Genomic DNA, 20,434 nt, shown 5'->3' with positions numbered 1-20,434 from the left:
TGTCAAGAATAAGATTGAAAAATAATAAAAGATCTAAATATATATTATAGCAAAACAACCTCAAGAAAACGCTGATGTATCCGTAATTTTCGAGTCTGAAAGCTTTTTTACACTTGTTTAAGTTAATCAAATGAATTTTCCTGCTCATAGCTCCAGCTCACACTTTGTTTCTTATTAGACAAAAGAAATTCCGAAGGGAGGCGGCAAATCTCCGCGCTTCATTTGCCAAATAAGCTTCATAAACACTGCGTACTCTTGATCAAATAAACCCTTTTGATGAGGTGTTGGCTTTTGTATAAATTACTTATTGTACAAAATAATTAGGAATTTGTGATATTTTTCGCGAAAAATTTATCCGCAACACCTAATAAACGGAAAAAATACCATCTGCCAGTTTCAACCTAACTTATCCAGCGGAGTGATTCGTTAACTCAGTGTCTAACACTTGCTTATTTGACATTAGTTGGCTCTACATTACTTACTACTCCACTTACTACTCCACTGAGTGATGTCAAAATATTTTTTCGTAGAACACCTTCAATGGATTAATAATAAGTGTCAAACGAGGTTAGAGTTTAGACAGAGAGTTAGCGAATCAGTAGGCAGAGCTCTAGTGTTTGAGTTCAATGTGCCACCTGGCAAAGCCTCCTCTATCAATCTGTCACGATGTGCAACACTTCGGGCGGTGTCTGTGTGTCCATCTCTCCACTTTTATTGACCTATTTTGCACTATTTTGTGTTTGATCTAATTTTTTAGCTGATCGAGTGTTTTTTAACACTTCATGACTGGCCCCACGCATAATCTTCCGTCTGCATGAGCTTTTCAAGTTACTTCGGTATTTTTATACCGGAGTCACAAGGGCGAATTGGCGTTCATCGGATGAACGCCAATTCGACTTCATCGCTGATATGCAATTAAAGTGAAATGGGCCATGGAGTGTTCATGACAGTTTTGGGTTTGTGCTCACTACAATGAGCGGTTTCGAGCATTCTCTGCGAACGTTTCGTGGCAACTATAATTGTAAACACATGACTGGCGAAAATTGCGATATGAGCATTTGGTCTCGGCTTTTGGTGTACTTATGCCAGATTAAATTGCAAATTGACGTGGAAAGTTGGGACAAACCTTAATGAGTAGAGATTAGAGGAGGACCTAAAATGAATTTTTGTTCAGGATCAGTTGGACAACAGAAGACATTTCGAACGAAAGTGGATATCAATCTGTCTTCATTCTGTGCAGGTTTCTACACTTCGACGTTTCTGTCTATTGGGCGTCTATAGTACCTCTCCTCGCCGGAGTCGTCCCTCCAGCCATCCAAGCTCGCTCCAGAAGTCACGTAGACTCCGGTTGCTGTATGCCGAGGTCTTCCCGGAGCGAGATTGGAGGCATTGGATATATTAAGATAATCGAACCTTTGTGGGTTCTTAAATCTGTGTCGATGGAAACAGTAATTGACCCATTAAGGTTGGGATCTAATCTGTAGGATGATCTTCGGTAATGAAGGTAGGACTGCAGAAATAGAAAGATTTTATCTGCACGTATTGTGCGGTGTACCTACTATAATTTAGTTCGCTACTCCAGAATACAAATCCACAATAATTCAAATAGACCATAGCGATCGTTGCAACACTGTAAGAAACTTTCTACCGCTGAGTCGACTGTATTTAAATTTCTCGAGGGATCCTAGCTTTATTTAAATTGCAATAATAAAGTATCCAGAAATATCTTTTTATCTGTCGCAGGTGTGCGCGGTTCGATCGTGCCCTGAGGCGCGGTTCTCCAGCGCGATGTTAAATTTGAATAAACCATTACGTTGGCTCTCCACCGTTCCCATTTCTTTTGCGTTAAATAACTTTTATGGTTCGTTTCTTCAATTTAAATTTTCTGCTGGTTTTAATGTAAGGACCTTATGTTTTTTTATACGAATATTAACCATGCTATTATAATAGCATGCTTATGAATGAGTCATTAGTTTTTCGTCCAACTGAGCATAAAGTCTTAGGGTGAGATCTATAGAGCGCACTCTGACTAAGCTTATACTTAAGACAGAGTTAAAACGAGACAGGGCTATATCTCTCACATAAATCTGTCCCATTTTAACTCAATCTTAAGTCTGAGCAAAGTCAAAGTGCGCTCTATGGATCTCAGCCTTAGTACTTCAGGAACAAGTACGACACAGCGGGTCACAGGTGGGTCTGAACCGTCGACCTTTTAGATTTCAGTCTGTTCCCTGAGCGTAGTTTGAAATATTTTCAATATTATAGTTTTACTTTATAATAATAATTGTACCTACTGTATCTGAAACATTTATTTTCTTAGATAAAAATATGGTTGTAAAATTTCAGGATTCCAGAGGAATGAACTGTTAGTATAAATGAGTTATTAAATAAATAAATTATTAAAAACAAAAACCTATGGCTGCAGGAGTTATTCACCATGGCTTTTCTTTGGTGCTACGATGGACCCATTGTTTTCAGATTGGCCTCGATAGACTATTTTATATTTACATAACTTTATTGCTTAACAAACGTTACAAAGGACATAATAACAGTCATATACATAGGGTGGGCCTTATCCCCATCACTTCCAGGCACCACTGTCTCCAGGCAATATAGGCTAATGGACCTATTAATTCAGAAAGTCAATTGAACTTGAATGACTTTCATGTGTACCTACCTACTGTATTCGTATAGCATCACATGGTTGACCGAGTTGCAATTATAGAAGGCCTTCACCCTGTCGAGCGACTCGTCGAAATCATACATACTGAATACCAGCTATGTAGGAGTATACGGCGAATTAGAGCCTATGAATCATTCAACACAAGACCCAATAATAAGACAGACTTCGGTATATAAGGGCAAAGCTCCAAGTACGAAGCAATCGCTTATTACATCCGTAGGTACGTGATCGAAATTGTATAAAACGCATATTAGTATTCATAACGAAACCCAAAGTAAACATTTGTATATGAGGGCATTATTCGTGTTTTAATTTGATAGATGTTGATAACAAAAGGATTATAAGCCCAAATATTGAAGACTAGCTTATTTGGCACTGAAGCGGTGCGAGAGTTTTATGCAATTCTATTGGTTAATCTATGCACAGCTTCGCTTCGCCTACCTACTTAAGGAATAACTTTGTCCTCCAAAAAATCTCTAGGTCCACCAGTATAGGATGTGTGTTGTATTCAGCCAATTAGTCAAGGTACTGTTTTATATACCTACAAGCTGATGCCCGCGACTTCGTCTGCGTGGAATTAGGTTTTTTAAAAATCCCGTGGGAACTCTTTTATTTTCCGGGATAAAAAGTAGCCTATGTCACTCTGCAGGTCTTCATCTATACCCATGGAATGGAAATGAAATCACGTCAATCCGTTGCACCGTTGCGATGTGATTGAAGGACAAACCAACAAACCAATAAACCAATAAACCAACAAACCAACAAACAAACACACTTTCGCATTATTTTATAATAAGGGTACTGATTATAGAAAACAGAATTTTATAAAAATATCTGCTACCCAATTACCGAAGCAAAATTCCGCAAGCAAAAATTGGATGAAAGTTATCGGCAGAGCCACCTTAATGATTTTAGATTGGATTTTCCTATTAAGCCAACGAAATATATCGGAGCACGTAAGTTAGCACAACCAGGAAGAGAAAATAATCAAAAAACCACATAATCTAATTCGCTCCATCATTGCCCATCTGGCAACTAGTCTGAGTAATTCCACTCTAATTTTTTCTACAGAACGCAAACGTTCGCATGAAAAAGTGTCTACCACGTAGTGTTAATATCAATGACTTCTATGTATACTACATTGGTTAATATAGACATTTGCACTTGATTTCTAAGTTCATCATCATCAACCAATAGACGTCCGTTGCTGGACATTAGTCTCTTGTAGGGACCACAAGTCACGTCCTGTGCCGCCTGAATCCATCTGCACACTGCTACTCGTCTGATGTCGCCTGTTCACTTAGGTCTTAGTGGGAGGTCTTCCAACGATGCGCTTTCCGGTGCGAGATCGCCGTTCTAGCACCTTAAGACCCCAACGTCTATCAGGTTTTGGATCTATGTGCCATGCCAATATAGATTACCACTTCAGCTTCGCAGCCCGCTGGGCTATGTCGGTTGCTCTGGTTCTCCTACGGATCTCTTCATTTCTGATTTGATCACGTTGATACCAAGCATAGCTCTCTCCATCGCCCGCTGAGTGACTCTGAGCTTTCTAATTTGTGTTCTTACAAATCCATTAATTGCATCTGCGAGGAAATTCTTTTTGAACTTCGGAACATTCCTGTATCACTGTTTTTCTCGAGGCTTTCGTCTATCAATGGCTCCAATAAAAGTTTCATCAAAACAAAACTCGTCCATGAATAACAGTGATAATAACGCCCCGTGAATTTTAAACATTGTTCCCGGGACAGGAAAGACGACGTCTTAGGGGTGAATCATATTATTCGGTGTAACTTTTACAGCGGGTTTATTTAGACGTTATTTATCGTCCCACTCCGCAGCCACCTGGCACCCATATTTCTTGCCGATTACTTTGAGCCTCATTCGTTCTGCTAAGAAAGCCTACGAATAACGATATAAATTTAAATAATGACCATTATAATACGCTTAAAAGGCTTACCGCAATTACAGTTTAGATCTACGACTACTTTTTGCAGCTATGGCTGCTTTTTTGCAGTTATGGCTGCTTTTTTACGGCTACTTTATGGCTTGTGAAATGCAGCATTTTTTCAAAGGTCTATAAGAATCTTTACAAGACCCTGTAGTGACTTAAATTACGTTCACATGCCATAACCAGGCGCCATATAAAGCCAGAGGTTTCTTAATGCCTTGGGATGAGAATACTGCTCTTTGTCATTTTGGCGCAGTCGGTAGGATAGGTATTTTACAAATCCTCGACACTGTTTTAACTGGAGTTATTAACAATTTGTGACGTTTTAAATGTAAAAAGATGGCTAAAAAGAAACTTAGCTTAATGTTAAGCAAACATAGGCGCAGACACTTCTTGTAACTATATAATTATCTAAATATATATAAATGAAAAAGGTGACTGGCTGATCTATCAGCGCACAGCTCAAACTACTCAACGGATCGGGCTGAAATTAGGCATACAGGTAGCTATTATGACTTAGACATCCGCTAAGCAAGGAATTATGAAAATTCAACGCCTAAGAAGGTAAAATAGGGGTGTGAAATTGTGTAGTCCACGCGGACGAATTCGCGGGCTTAAGCTAATCTAAATAAATAAAAGGAAAAGGTGACTGACTGACTGATCTATCAACGCCCAGCACAAACTAATGGACGGATCGGGCTGAAATTAGGCATGCAGATAGCTATTATGACGTAGACATCCGCTAAGAAAGGATTTTGAAAATTCAACCCCTAAGGGGGTGAAATAGGGGTTTAAAATTTTTGTAGTCCACTCGGACAAAGTTGCGAGCATAAGCTAGTTAATAATAAATTGTGGCAATCGCAACGTAAAAGGAGAACATAGAGGTATGGAACTCCGCTACGTGATGATGAGAACATTTTAGTTAATAATAATTTGTGGCAATCACAACGTAAAAGAGAACATAGAGGTATGTAGCTCCGCTACGTGATGAGAACATTTGATGTGTCGAACAAGTATAGTCTAGCATAAAATCGAAATATAAAGCATCTTCCATTGGGAGAGAGCGTTCTGGGTTGATAATTTATGCGAACAGTTTCGTTTAGCAGCCATTGTCCGGAAAACATAAAAGCTTTTACGCCACCCCAGCGCGCCCTCAACGCAGACGCGCGGCATTTTTCTGTCGCATTTCAAATGCTATTAACCGAATTTTTCGCTCCAGCACTGGCCCATTAAAAAAATATTATTGCAGAGATAAAAAACCGGTCAAAGTGCAAGTCGGACTCGCACACGAAGGGTTCCGAACCGTCGTACAAGATATTTTAACACTAATGTTCAACACTGCAAGTTAATGACGGACAGCGTCATCTATGTGTGATTTAGTAAACTAACTATGTTCGTGGATACATTTTAGTATTGTTTGTTGATGTAACCATAAATTAACGGTTTTCGGTTTTTTCCCTTTAGTTGTGCTATAAAACCTACCTACCTGCCCTTCATGATTCTAGGTCAACGGGAAGTACCCTATAGGTTTTTCTTGACACTACAGACGACTGACAGTCAACGAAGTAATCCTATAAGGGTACCTTTTTTTCTTTTGAAGTACGGAACCCTAAAAAGTGTTTGTAAAGAGGCAATAAACCCTCAATGGAGCTTCCAGACGACCATCCGAATTGTGTACGCCTATTACAAGTTTACACATTTTGAAAACTTTTGTTTGCAAGTTTCGTTATTATAACATCAGAAGTACAAGTGAAAGTTTCATTTTATGTTGTGAAATACCCACGCCTGTCTGAAAACCCCCTCCCTCTGGGAAATATGATCTGAAATCTGAATCTGAGCTGAAAAATTAGGTAATTAAAAAAACTAAAAACCAAACTGCTAATAAATAGTAACTGGTAGCTGAAAGGTAAATATTATAAAATGTATGGCAGGCGGGGGCAAGTCCTAAGTAAGTCCTAAGTAGGTGGTGCACTAAGTAAAGCCCCCACCTACCATATATGACTGACTGATCTATCAACGCATAGCTCAAACTACTGGACGGATTGGGCTGAAATTTGGCATGTAAATAGCGGTTATGACGTAGGCATTCGCTAAGTATTTTTGAAAATTCAACCCCTAAGAGGGTGAAATAGAGGTTTGAAATTTGTGTACTCACGACCATATTTATCCTCATATAAATTTAGTTTTAGTCCTCTCCTATAAAAATTTAGTATTTGGACATGGCTTTCAGTTTTAGTTCGCAAGATCCTTAACATTTAATGTCTTTGGCTTCAGCCACATTCGGGTACAAAAACCACCTTTCCCACCAAAGCTAGTTTTCTAATATATGTGTATGTTTATGGCCTTATCAATTTCTATTTTATAGAATGCAAAGCTTGTTTTTTGCCGTGTCCTACCCACCAGCCCGCTTTAACTCAGTAAATACTGAATGATAGCTACCTCAGAATGGCTCTTCCAACATCAATGATAGCCACCGAGCTCATTTGACATTTATTTTCAATCCATGGATCCAACTTGTATAGGAATAAATAAAAATATACTATACTCCGCGACAGGTCGAGGGAATCGGGGAGGGAACGCCCCGCACACACGCACACCCCCCGCGCTAACCTAGTGCGGGCGAGCGCGGGTGACGTGCGGTTGTGCGGGGCGTCCCCCAGCCTCATACCCCAATTGTCATCTCGACCTGTCGCGGACTGTAGGTTTACCGTTTTTATTGGCACGCGAGGCGGTTTTACTTAGCACGTGTTGAGCCTCGATTAATCTTCCAGATGTTTCACAAAACAATTTGTTACTGACAGAGGAGCTCGCCGCGGCAAAATAAATTGAATGCCGAAGATTAGGGAGTCAACGGACAATACTCTCTCAATGTCGAATAATAAACACGCGAATAGGTATAATAAAATATACTAATTTACTAATATTATAAACGCAAAAGTGTGTCTGTCTGTCTGTCTGCTAGATTTTCACGGCTCAACAGTTAAACCGATCTTGACAGGTACAGAGTTAGCTTACAGTACGCGGCCAAAAGTGATGAACATCGATCTTTAGAAGGAGATTTACACCGACAAAGCGTCATATGGGTATGAGTGACAGAGACAACGCTCTACAAAGATGAAATGTCATTCTAAAGGCCGATGTTCATCACTTTCGGCCGTGTACTGTACATCCCAGGGAAAGACATAGGCTACCTTATATTCCGAAAAATCAAAGAGTTCCCACGGGATTTAAAAAAACCTAAATCCACGCGGAGAAAGTCGCGGGCATCAGCTAGTTTATAATAATTGGTAGCAATACATTTTTGCACAGGAGTTTTAGTTACATTTTTTCAATTGTCCCAAGTTTCATCCAAGAATAAAAGCTGCGGCGCATGTAAATGTAATCGCATGCAGCAGACAGACATAAATAAGTGCAAAATTTACAAGTAAGTCCTTCTCCATTAATTCTTGTTGGATTCTTCGTCGCAAAGCGTACTCGAAAGTTCCTTTTAAATACAAATATCTTACCTCTTCTCTTGAGGTAGTTTAATATGTCATTAGCATCCGTAAGTCCGTAAAAAAAAGCTGTGATAGCCTAGTGGTTAGGACGTCCTCCTTCTAATCACGCACGCATCTCTCTCTCTCTCTTCTCTCTTTTCGGAGCTATGTGCGTTTTAATTAATTAAATATCACTTGCTTTAACGGTGAAGGAAAACATCGTGAGGAAACCTGCATGCCTGAGAGTTCACAATAATGTTCTCAAAGGTGTGTGACCCGCTTATGGCCAGCGTGGTAGACTATGGCCAAAACCCTTCTCACTCTGAGAGGAGACCCGTGCTCTGTAGTGAGCCGGCGATGGGTTTATCATAATGATGATCCGTAAGTAGCTCGATCGCTACCCATCATTTTACGCATCTTTTCGCATATTGAGGCTCTAAACTAATTAAAGACCTAGGCTACATTTTACCCTGGTAATCAAAGAAGCCTCAAGGGATTTTAGAAAACCTAAATTCACGCTACGAAGTTATTCTAAGTATATTCTTGCCAGATACTCTTGGCTTCCACTAGAACCCATCGTGGCACCTGTGGGATAGGTGCCTACAGTCTCCCTAATGTAATCAAAAGAAGCATAAATCTTCGGTCCCCGATTTCTAACGTCACCCGGACGTGGACGCCACGGCCTCAGGGGCGTACGGACTAACCAGTAGTCCAACAACTCCACCTATCCCAACGTCATCTTAAGCCGTGGGCGTGGTCCGAGCCTCACAGGAGGCACCCATAAAGGAGGACGTGCCCCCGACCTCTCAAATTATTTCTTCGAGTCCGAGGGCTCACCCCCCGACGGAGCTTCGCGCTCGCCACCCTCCCCGGTGACGCTGTAGCGCAGTAGGGCCTACGCAGCATAGTCAACCCGAAACAACACAAAAAGCATATCAGTACCCTTATTATAAAATGCGAAAGTGTGTTTGTTTGTTGGTTTATTGGTTTGTCCTTCAATCACGTCGCAACGGAGCAACGGATTGAGGTGATTTTTGCATGGGTATAGTTTGAGACCTGGAGAGTGACATAGGCTACTTTTTATCCCGGAAAATTAAAGAGTTCCCACGGGATTTTTAAAAACCTAATTCCATGCGGACGAAGTCGCGGGCATCACTTAGTCTTTAATTCTTTTGGAAGCAAATTTATTTGAAAACTCAATTAAAAAGACATTAACTCTGATATTTGAATGGTGCTTTTTGGGTCTTTAATCTATTAAATTCATCATGAAAATACAAACGCGATTGTATACAATTTCTTCGATAGAAAAAATCCGAAAACAGTTTCAAATATTCGCAATTCATTTCAGATAATCTGTTTGATTTTATCTTCTAATTCTAAAGATATTGAAATCGAAAAACTCGTAAAACGCTATTAAGAGGGAGATTATAAATACGACGATTATCACGGCCGTCGAACATCTAAATGGAGCGAGACCAATAATTAATCTATGATCTAAATATATATAAAAGGAAAAGTGACTGACTGACATCTATCAACGCACAGCTCAAACTACTGGACGGATCGGGCTGAAAGGCATGCAGATAGCTATTATGACGTAGACATCCGCTAAGAAAGGATTTCTGAAAATTCAACCACTAAGGGGGGTAAAATAGGGGTTTGAAATTTGTGTAGTCCACACGAATTCGCAGGCATAAGCTAGTTTCCTACAAAATTACTTAACAATAAATTATGGAGCCCTAATGCTCTCTGTCATTAGGATGCAATTAATCAACAGGCAAAAAATGAGAGATCAATAAAAACGTTTTCTATAGGCGATTAATACCCATGATTCATGTCTATTCAATATACCTACTTGCATAGATTAATTATATTTTACAAGCTTGTGCCCGCGACTTCGTCAGCGTGGACAACACCAATTTCAAACCTCTTTTTTAACCCCTTAGAGGTTGAATTTTCAAAAATCCTTTCTTAGCGGATGTCTACGCCATAAAAGCTATATATACAGTCGTATTTTTTTGACAATTTGCATGATAAATCAAAAACTATTATGCATAAAAATAAATAAAAATCTGTTTTAGAATGTACAAGTAAAGCCCTGTCATATGATACCCCACTTGGTATAGTAATCTTACTTTGAAACTTGAAAATAGCAATATTTGTTTATGAACACATTTTAATTTTTTTTCTTGTGATGTAACCACAAATTCACGATTTTTAGATTTTTCCCCTTATGTCTGCTATAAGACCCACCTACCTGCCAAATTTCATGATTCTAGGTCAATGGGAACTGGGAAGGACCCTATAGGTTTTTGACAAACAGACAGACTGACAGACACACAGACAGACACACAAAGTGATCCTACAAGGGTTCCGTTTTTCCTTTTGAGGTACCCCGGAACCCTAAAAATAGGAATATTAGGGTGTGTTTCCAGTGAAGCATAGTAAAGTAAAGCAGAGAGCAGAGATTTGCGTTTTCAACCAATCGGGGCAGAGATATGATAATAAAATGAGATAAAATCATCTAAGAATGATCTGATTAGTCAATTGCACAGGTCTTCACTCAGCTCTGTTTCAGTGGAAATGCACCCTTAGAATAGATGAATTCCTTTCCTTTGCTCTCCAGTCCAACATTTAAAAAGTGGTAACCAATAGACAGATTTTACCACTGCTCAATAATGCTGGATAGGCAACATTAGCCTAGGTTGGGAACTGAACGGGTCGCTCAGCCTGCAAGGCTTACTCCGCATGCAAGTTATACTTTAGCCATAGAAAAAATACAGCGTAAATTTGCTCACAATTTATACAAAAAATTAACGGATATTACATACCTGTATCCGTCCTTATTTGTATCGGGTATGGTAGGGTTACAAACTTTACAGGAGAACCAAAGCTATTCTGGTACACTAAGGCTTCTGGAGTTAGATATGGGCTGACTGTAGGACTTCAGCTAGGAGAAGAATTTTTTATACACTTCTCTCATCAAGTGTGGAAACCAGCTGTCGTAGAAAATTATAAGTAGCTCAGACAAAAGTAGGCTAACTTAAGAAAAATATCTCCTATTCCTCGCTGTTACAGTTATTTTTTTAAGTTAAGTAAGTTAAAAGCTTATGTAGCTTTTAGACATATTTAAACGTTGGTAATATCAGAATATTTCTGGCGATCGATGTTTTGCAAGGCTTTTTACCTAGATACGATTTTTTTTTGATTCATTGGACTTTCTGAAATAAACCGCAGTAACTTTTTGTAATTTATTAAAAACACTAACACAACTAAGCCCAAACGATATCAATCATCAGAAATAAGCGAGAAATTATTATTTTTGCTACAAACGAGTACCTATTAGAAAACTTACAAGACGACTAAAAACATATTTTTTCTTATTTTATTTTTTTATAAAACGCTGACCTATTTCTGAGTTTTTCAAGAGTCATTACTGTTTGAAAGAATTCTTTATGTAAGTAAATACGACTCTCCGTGCAAAGGTAAATCCATAAAATGAATAATTTAAGTAATTAAATAGTTATTTTGTAATATCGATCGACTTTTGTGTCAGTCTGCGCTAGGATATATAACTAGAACTCACTTTGGAAACCGCCGCTGGTGTAGTTTCTTCTGTAAACGTTTATGCACTTAATTTAATGAATTCTCAATAATATAATAAAGCACTTGCACTTTAGTATGTTCTAAATTTAAAAGTTCTTGTTTTCGTCGAACACAAAATAGAAATATTCGCGAACAAAAAAACAGCTACAATCGCGCCACCAGTTGTTAAAATATGGAAATAAGTTTGACATTTAACCGTTTTTTATTAATCGCTTCCCTGTTCTGGATTCTAGTGTTTTTGTATCTTTTGCACTAAATCAAATTAACAATTAGTTTATACTCTATGGTTCTTTGACACACCAAAGTTGCCATAATTAGCCACTTTACCCTAAAAAGGGCTACTTTTCACTTCTAATAATAAAAGATGACTAACGTAACTTTGTCGCGGAGTTAGATGGCACAGAGAGAAACTATCCATCAGATGCCTACTATTGGTTCATGATCATCCCATCGCCGCCGCGCCGGCTCACTAGAGTACGGACCTCATCCAGATTGAAAAGTGAGAAGGGTTGCAACTGAACTATCAGTTTGTTCGTCAACTGTAGTACATCGTCAAAATAAAAAACCACAGAAAATATTATATTTCTTTATTTTAAATATATTATAAAAAATTAAACTCTTTCTTTGGCACTTCTTAACCTACCAAATCCGTGGACAGTAAAATACTATTGACTAAACATCTGTAAACTAATTTCAGTTAGGTCTAAAATCTAAATGTATTATAGTCCCTTTCATAATACTTCCTGCAGGAAAGGGAAGCACAAGATTTAAATCTGATAATTTAGTTTAGAGATTGTGTTTATCAGATTTAGCCACTATGTTCACTTTGCTTTAGTGATTACTGAATACATAGATTAATTACTACTATGATAAATCTATGACCGAATATGCTCTACATGCGTATTGCGTATGTTATATTATTTTGTATTTTGTGTGTTTAGGCATCTTTCTTAAATATCTAACAGCACTTACCTATAAAATATACTTACTTATAACTTATATTTATCTAAATGAGCAGCAAAAGTTGATTTGTACTTATAACCTTACTACGTATTTAAATTATAGTACCTACCTATGTTTGTACTTCGAAGACATAGTACGAAGTATATCTAATACTTTAATAGTTTTCGAGAACCCTTGAGGTGTACCCCAATTCGTTTTCCACGTCCAGCTCTCTCTATATTGTTCTCAACCTGATTTTTTGATTTTTATGCACATGGAAAGTTAGGCGAAAAAATCTTAATAATATACAAAATTTCGTGGACTGTGATAAACCTTGATTAAAGTTCAAGCGAAATCTACGCCCGTGTCTAATAAGTCCCGCACTAACACTGTGGCTTTCCTTGGCAAAATCCGCAACAGGTGTCCGAGGAATAGTAAATGTTTGGGAACTGATGCCTCTGGGTAGTTGCGGAGGACACTTTCTAGGATGGAGTTTGCGGCTTTCGCTGGTGTTATTGTTCCGAAGTAGCTTGGTATTCTGAAAAAAAAGTTATTAACCATTGAGTCATCGTCATGATCAACCCATCGCCAGCTCACTACTGAGCACGGGTCTCCTCTCAGAGAGAAGGGTTTTGGCCATAGTTTAGCACGCTGGCCATGTGCGGATGGGTAGACTTCACATACCTTTGAGAACATTATGGAGAACTCTCAGGCATGCAGGTTTCCTCACGATGTTTTCCTTATATTTTAATGATTATAATATTATCTAATCTTTTGCAGTCCTTGATAATAAATAGAGGTCAGATTGCAAATAACGCTTATCCATACTAATATTATAAATGCGAAAGTGTGTGTCTGTCTGTCTGCTAGCTTTTCACGGCTCAACAGTTTAACTGATTTCGATTTAATTTGATACTGAATTAGGTTACATCCTGGGGACGGTCATAGGCTAATTTTTAGCCCTGTAGATGTAGATTGTCCTTGTAGATTTAGGTATTTGAAAATTCTGTGGGAACTCTGATTTTCCATGGTAAAAAGTGACCTATGTCGCTCTCCAGGTGCAAAAAATCACATTGACCTGTTGCGTCCTGATTGAAGGACAAACCAACAAACTAACACCCTTTGATATTTTATTGGGTAGTGATAAAGTATACCTACTTACTTCATCCTCAGATCCGAACTGTCTTCAATGATGAACGGATAGATATGAGTCAACGTGACATGAACCCCATTAATCTTGTTGATCCTCAGATCTTCCATCAGTGACTCGGCCAGGCCTTGCACGGCGAACTGGGCCACACTCAGAGCCGCACAAACCAACAAACTAACACCCTTTGATATTTTATTGATTAGTGATAAAAGTATACTTACTTCATCCTCAGATCCGAACTGTCTTCAACTATGAATGGATAGATATGAGTCAACGTGACATGAACCCCATTAATCTTGTTGATCCTCAGATCTTCCATCAGTGACTCGGCCAGGCCTTGCACAGCGAACTGAGCCACACTCAGAGCCGCACAAACCAACAAACTAACACCCTTTGATATTTTATTGATTAGTGATAAAAGTATACTTACTTCATCCTCAGATCCGAACTGTCTTCAACTATGAATGGATAGATATGAGTCAACGTGACATGAACCCCATTAATCTTGTTGATCCTCAGATCTTCCATCAGTGACTCGGCCAGGCCTTGCACGGCGAACTGGGCCACACTCAGAGGCATCTGGTGCTTGATGTGACTGAGACCAGCTACTGAGGTCAGAGCTACTATGTGCCCGTGATTCCTTGCTTTCATTTCTGGCATGAAGTTATCTATTATCTGTAACACAATATTACCTCATTTAGGTTTTTAACCTCAGAACAAGGACTATTAGAAGTAGCCCTATTGTGACACTTACTGTTAGAGCGAGATAGCTAAATGCAGTTAAGCTCTTATTAGAACGTGACAAAATGATTATGTTTTGTCCTTATCACCGTGGCCACTTTTTTTGTTTGCCAAAATGTATTTGTACGTGAGATTTTGGCAAACAACGTGAAATGAGGTTATGTTGACTCAAGTATTGTAAATAAATAATTGATTCGTTTTGTTGTTTTTTGTTTTTGAAGTTATTGTGCAATAGTGGGTTGCAGTATACTAGGCTACAATTAGCCGAAGCGAACGTAAAATAGACGGAATAACATTTCACAAGTAAGTACCTCTGCTTGAGCGAAAGGGACTGAGGGGGCCACGCTAGTTGCATATCTGGAAATATCTGTTTTTAACAATTCCGTGGGAACTGTTTGATTTTCTGAAAATTCATCTATGTCATTCTCTAGGTTTATTGTAACCATGCAAAAAACTGGCCAAGTGCGAGTCAGGCTCGCGTACCGAGGGTTCCGAACTACGGTCGTATTTTTTCGACATTTTGCACGATAATTCAAAAACTATGATGCATAAAAATAAATAAAAAACTGTTCTGTAAAGCCCTTTCATATGATACCCTACTTGATATAGTTATCTTACTTCTTAGTTCATGACCACAATTTAATTTTTTTTGTGTGATGAAACCCTAATTTGACGGTTTCCGGTGACGGTTTAGATTTTTCCCCTTACTTCATGATTCTAAGTCAACAGGAATAATAGAATAGAATAAAATATATTTATATTCAAGTAAACTTTTACAAGTGCTTTTGAATTGTCAGATGTCGTCACTGGTTCGGAAAGCCGTTCCTACCGACTAGGTTGTAAGTACCTTGTAGGTTTCTTAACAGACCAACAGTCAGACGGACAGATGGACAGACAGCCAGACTTTTTACTCAAATTTACAGATTTACTCACCCAAAAGTAAGAAGTCAAAGTTAGATCCAAAGTATCATGAATATCTTGAGGTGGCTGAGTTATCAAAGACCTTGGGCTTGGAATACCGCAGCAATAGAAAACCATACTGACGAATCCGACTTCATTCCTTATCTGTTCTGCTAAGTTAACGACATTTTCCTTCTTCGTGATGTCACAGGTATAGCTTAGGGCAGTGCCGCCTTTCCGTTTAATGTAAGAGACTGTTTTGTTGTTATTGCACTCGTTGTGATCTACACAGACTACTCGGGCACCGAGGTATGCCAATTGGATTGCTATTTCACGACCGACGCCTCTGCCTGACCCTACAATCTGAAACATTAAAATTTTTACTAAGAAAAATATTCTATGGCTTTAACTGCATGATCTGCATTTGAACTAAGCACTAACGTAACTCAATAATCATCATCATCATCATCATTATCAACTGCCCACTACTGAGCCTCAATAGCTCAACGGTTAAGGAGCGGACTGAATTCCGAAAGGTCGCCGGTTCAAACGCCACCCGTTGCACAATTGTCGTACCCCTCTTAGCACAAGCTTTTCGCTTAATTGGAGGGGAAAGGGGAATATGAGTCATAATTAACCAGGCTAATATTCTTTTAAAAAAAACCACAGAACTGTCAGACATGCAGATTTAATAATGTTTTAAGACTCTCTTTCCATTTAAGCAAGCGATATTTAATTTAACTATGTACCTATTATTATAATATTAAGACTTTGGACTTCCTATGAACAACAAAACAAGAAATAATCTTTTTAACTTTGTTTAAAGCCAAAGGTCATTTAACTATTTTAGAACGGACATACCTACTGATAAACATTGATAATAATAGTTAAAACCAACTGTAAAGTATTGTACTATGTTGCGCTGGCCCATAGAGCAGAAACAAAGAGGAGTTGGCCTAAGCAACTGTGCACTGTGATTTTCAACTAGGTCCTGACGTCATCACTGTGGGCGGGGCCTTAGTTAGTATGCTGTCTGCGTTCGTCAGGTTCACATATATTGAGACTCGTATTATCGGTGTGTTTTCGCGTTTTTAAGAACAAAAGGATGAAGTGTTGTGTTTTATCGTGTCAAAGTTATTCAGACAGACGTTCTGATGCTATGAATGGTATCACATTTCATTTGTAAGTAATTTTATACGTAATTATTAAAATAGTTCTAGATTATTGACATCTAGTGTGAGATAGCTGAACTATGTAGTGACATCAATATATCGATGTTAGGTCGCTAAGCGAGTAGTTTTGCTACTAACCCGCAGATGGAAAATTGAGAAGTGGGCGGCGTTCCACAACCCCTCACCCCGCAAAATGTCACTCGATATTTCATAGGGAAATCTTAATACAACATCTCCTCTTTGTTTCTGCTCTATGCGCTGGCCTAAATGAAGCTTTACTGAATATCTGTGTTATAGTGAAACCTTACATGCTGTATGTTCATAATTATATCAGCTGATGCCCGCAACTTCGTCCGCATGGAATTAGGTTTTTAAAAATCCAGTGGGAACTCTGTTATTCCGGGACAAAAAGTAGCCTATGTCACTCTCCCAGGTCTTTATCTATACCCATGCAAAAAATCACGTCAATCAATTCAATTGAAGGACAAACCAACAAACAAACACATTTTCGCATTTATAATACGGGTACTGATTCAGTTAACCATTAATTTGCATAGATAACTAGATGATGCCCGCGACTTAGGTTTTTAAAAATCTCATGGGAACTCTTTGATTTTCCGGGATAAAAAGTAGCGTATGTCCTTCCTCGGGATTGAAACAAAGATAGATAGCTTCTTTGTTCGAAATTTCATCAAAATCGGTTGAACAGATGGGCCTTGAAGGGCTAGCAGACAGACAGATAGACAGACAGACGACAGACACACTTTCGCAATTATAATATTAGTATAGATTAATTAATAAACACTTACCAGGGCTGTCTCGTTCTCTACAGATTTAAATGGTGGCGGTCTGAATACTTCATAAACTGCTTGTATTACTGCATAAATGGCATTAAGGACAACCCATATTAAATCCACCATCAAAACACATAGTGAATAACTTCTTAAGAGCATTTTGAATGGAAAGATAGGGTTTAACACATTGCTCAGTATACTGCTTATGTAGGAGGCCTGAAAAAATACAAAATTATCGTTTAGAAACTTGTTATAGGTAATACATGAAATAAATCCTCCTCAACACAACCTTTAACCTGACAATCCTTAATCTGAGTATTGTTTAGCGTTGAGTTTAAGTAAGTATTTTAGTTAGAATATAAGTTTATGTTAGAATATCATTTAATATGTAGATACTAATTATTTTTAAGGAGCGCCAGCTCGCCAACAAACTGGCCCACCAGTTTGGGGAGAGAAAAACAATGCATTAATTGGTGTACGCTTGTTAAAAATAAATAAATAAAAAAAAGTAAAAGGTGACGTTCATAAACTTTTTGAGACTATATTTTATATGCTCCTGAAAAAGTATAATTATACAATCGAAGATTATGTAAATGATAAAAGAGTGTAAATTTGACCTACAGCTCGCTGCAGCAATGTGTGGGACTGCAATTATTTTTATACATGGCATAATATTATTATATCAAATCTTTGAAAAGAGCAACCGCCAAGTTTCTTGCTGGTTCTTCTCAGTAGGAAAGGTATTCCTATTTAAAGGAAATACAAACAGCAATCCAACCCAAAGTGATAGGGTTGGGTAGGGATAGGTACTGCTAACAGCACCACACTTCCTATTCAATTAGCAAAAGCAGTGAGATCTGATTACTTTATTTATTAAAAAAATTAAAGTAATAAGTATATGTATCAAATCCTGGATGGATCCATGCATCACAAAATATTCAGGTAGCGAAATCCTTACACAGGTAGGTAGGTATTTAAAAAACTTACCATAGCAAAATCACCATGAAAAATGCACAATTGGAACTTGTGTTAATCTTAATTGATCTAAAAATAAAATAATTACTTAACTAAATCAAAGAAATAAATAATACTTTTATGATCTCCAAGTTTCAAATTTAATCTGGTAAGTAAACTAAATAAAAAAGCGCAATGGCGCAAATAGAGGTTAAACGCAAGCGGATATGAATTTAAATTCAAGTGCATTATGATAAGCTGATAATAACTAAATATGTAATATCAATTTTAATCAGGCTAGTAAGATAAATTAAATCAAAGTCAAATAATATTACCTCGTGTCTGCCTGTGTGTGACCTGTTTATAAGATAGATATTATTATATAGTCAGGACTGAGGACTGCCAGGTCCAGCCAGGAGCAGTTTTAATAATTTTGCGATTTTTTAAATAAATTATTTTAAATAAAAAATTAGATGTTTACACTACACAAACAGAAAAACTTTTGGAAGCACAGAATACATTTATTTGGAAGTATCTCTAGTATATAGAAGATAATCTATGGAAGTATCCACACAGTACTTTTTTTTTTTAATTTATTTTACGGCCCTGGATCCACACATTACATTATGAAGTATCCAAAGAGTACGTAACCACAGAAAGAACGTACATAGCAGAAGTTATAGAGTTCTGTGGTACGTAGTGATTACATAGTCTTTGAGGCCTTAAAAGACTGACATCCAGGGCAGTAAAATAAATTAATAAATATGTACTGTACTCTTTGCACGAGTATTTGTGTGTCGGAGCTGTATACTATCTCTATGGAGCTAAATAATTGTCAAAAAAAATCAATTTGCAATTCAAAAACAATTCCTATTTCTTAAGGTTCGTACGCACCTGAGCGGCGCGGCGCGGCGCTTCAGTCCGACTGCAGAACGCTTCACCTCAGGCCGCTCGACGGTGCCTACCGCACTACAACTTCAGTACGCGGCAGCTCGCGTCACTTGCGCGTCACTTTTACACCCGTTCGCGTACGAGCAACAACGTCGCAAGATGAGCGACAGTGAAGAGGATTTGATTATTATTTCTTTGTTGTGCAGAAGAAGAACGAATTATCGAAGAGAAAAAACCGGCCAAGTGCGAGTCAGGCTCGCGCAATGAGGGTTCCGTACTACAGTCGTATGATTTCGATAATTCAAAAACTATGATGCATAAAAATAAATAAAAATCTGTTTTAGAATGTACAGGTGAAGACCTTTCATATGATACCCCACTTGGTATAGTCACTCACTTCGAAAGTTGAAATACTAATTATTAGTTCATGACCACAATTTAATTTTTTTTGTGTGATCTAACCCTAAATTCACGGTTTTCAGATTTTTCCCCAAATGTCAGCTATAAGATCTACCTACCTGCCAAATTTCATGATTCTAGGTCAACGGGAAGTACCCTGTAGGTTTCTTGACAGACAGACGGACAGACAGACAGACAGACAGACAGACAGACAGACAGACAGACAGACAGACAGACAGACAGACAGACAGACAGACAGACAGACAGACAGACAGACAGACAGACAGACAGACAGACAGACAGACAGACAGACAGACAGACAGACAGACAGACAGACAGACAGACAGACAGACAGACAGACAGACAGACAGACAGACAGACAGACAGACAGACAGACACAGACAGACAGACAGACAGACAGACAGACAGACAGACAGACAGACAGACAGACAGACAGACAGACAGACAGACAGACAGACAGACAGACAGACAGACAGACAGACAGACAGACAGACAGACAGACAGACAGACAGACAGACAGACAGACAGACAGACAGACAGACAGACAGACAGACAGACAGACAGACAGACAGACAGACAGACAGACAGACAGACAGACAGACAGACAGACAGACAGACAGACAGACAGACAGACAGACAGACAGACAGACAGACAGACAGACAGACAGACAGACAGACAGACAGACAGACAGACAGACAGACAGACAGACAGACAGACAGACAGACAGACAGACAGACAGACAGACAGACAGAC

At 38.4% G+C, this 20,434-nt stretch overlaps 1 protein-coding gene and 1 long non-coding RNA gene across 2 annotated transcripts in view; both read right to left on the bottom strand.

Moving 5' to 3' along the window:
- The window catches only part of LOC138404293 (uncharacterized), a 137,048-nt gene extending 125,125 nt beyond the window's left edge, over positions 1-11,923 (bottom strand). Inside the window, exon 1 of the long non-coding RNA XR_011238300.1 lies at positions 11,697-11,923. This is a non-coding gene — a long non-coding RNA (uncharacterized lncRNA). The remainder of the gene's footprint in view (positions 1-11,696) is intronic.
- Positions 11,924-12,286: 363 nt separating this feature from the next.
- On the bottom strand, positions 12,287-18,895 carry LOC117990974 (epidermal retinol dehydrogenase 2-like). The gene is made up of 6 exons (XM_034978484.2): positions 18,705-18,895; positions 18,403-18,459; positions 17,431-17,631; positions 15,483-15,812; positions 14,239-14,483; positions 12,287-13,196 (listed from the first exon to the last, which is right to left on the bottom strand). The coding sequence occupies exons 2-6, from the start codon at positions 18,403-18,405 to the stop codon at positions 13,004-13,006; spliced, it is 972 nt and encodes a 323-aa protein (XP_034834375.1). The 5' UTR covers positions 18,406-18,459; positions 18,705-18,895; the 3' UTR covers positions 12,287-13,003.
- Between the last annotated feature and the right edge of the window lie 1,539 nt (positions 18,896-20,434).

This window comes from Maniola hyperantus, chromosome 2, assembly GCF_902806685.2.
Source record: "Maniola hyperantus chromosome 2, iAphHyp1.2, whole genome shotgun sequence".
Taxonomy (NCBI): Eukaryota; Metazoa; Arthropoda; class Insecta; order Lepidoptera; family Nymphalidae; genus Maniola; species Maniola hyperantus.
This window is presented reverse-complemented; position numbering and strand designations above follow the sequence as displayed.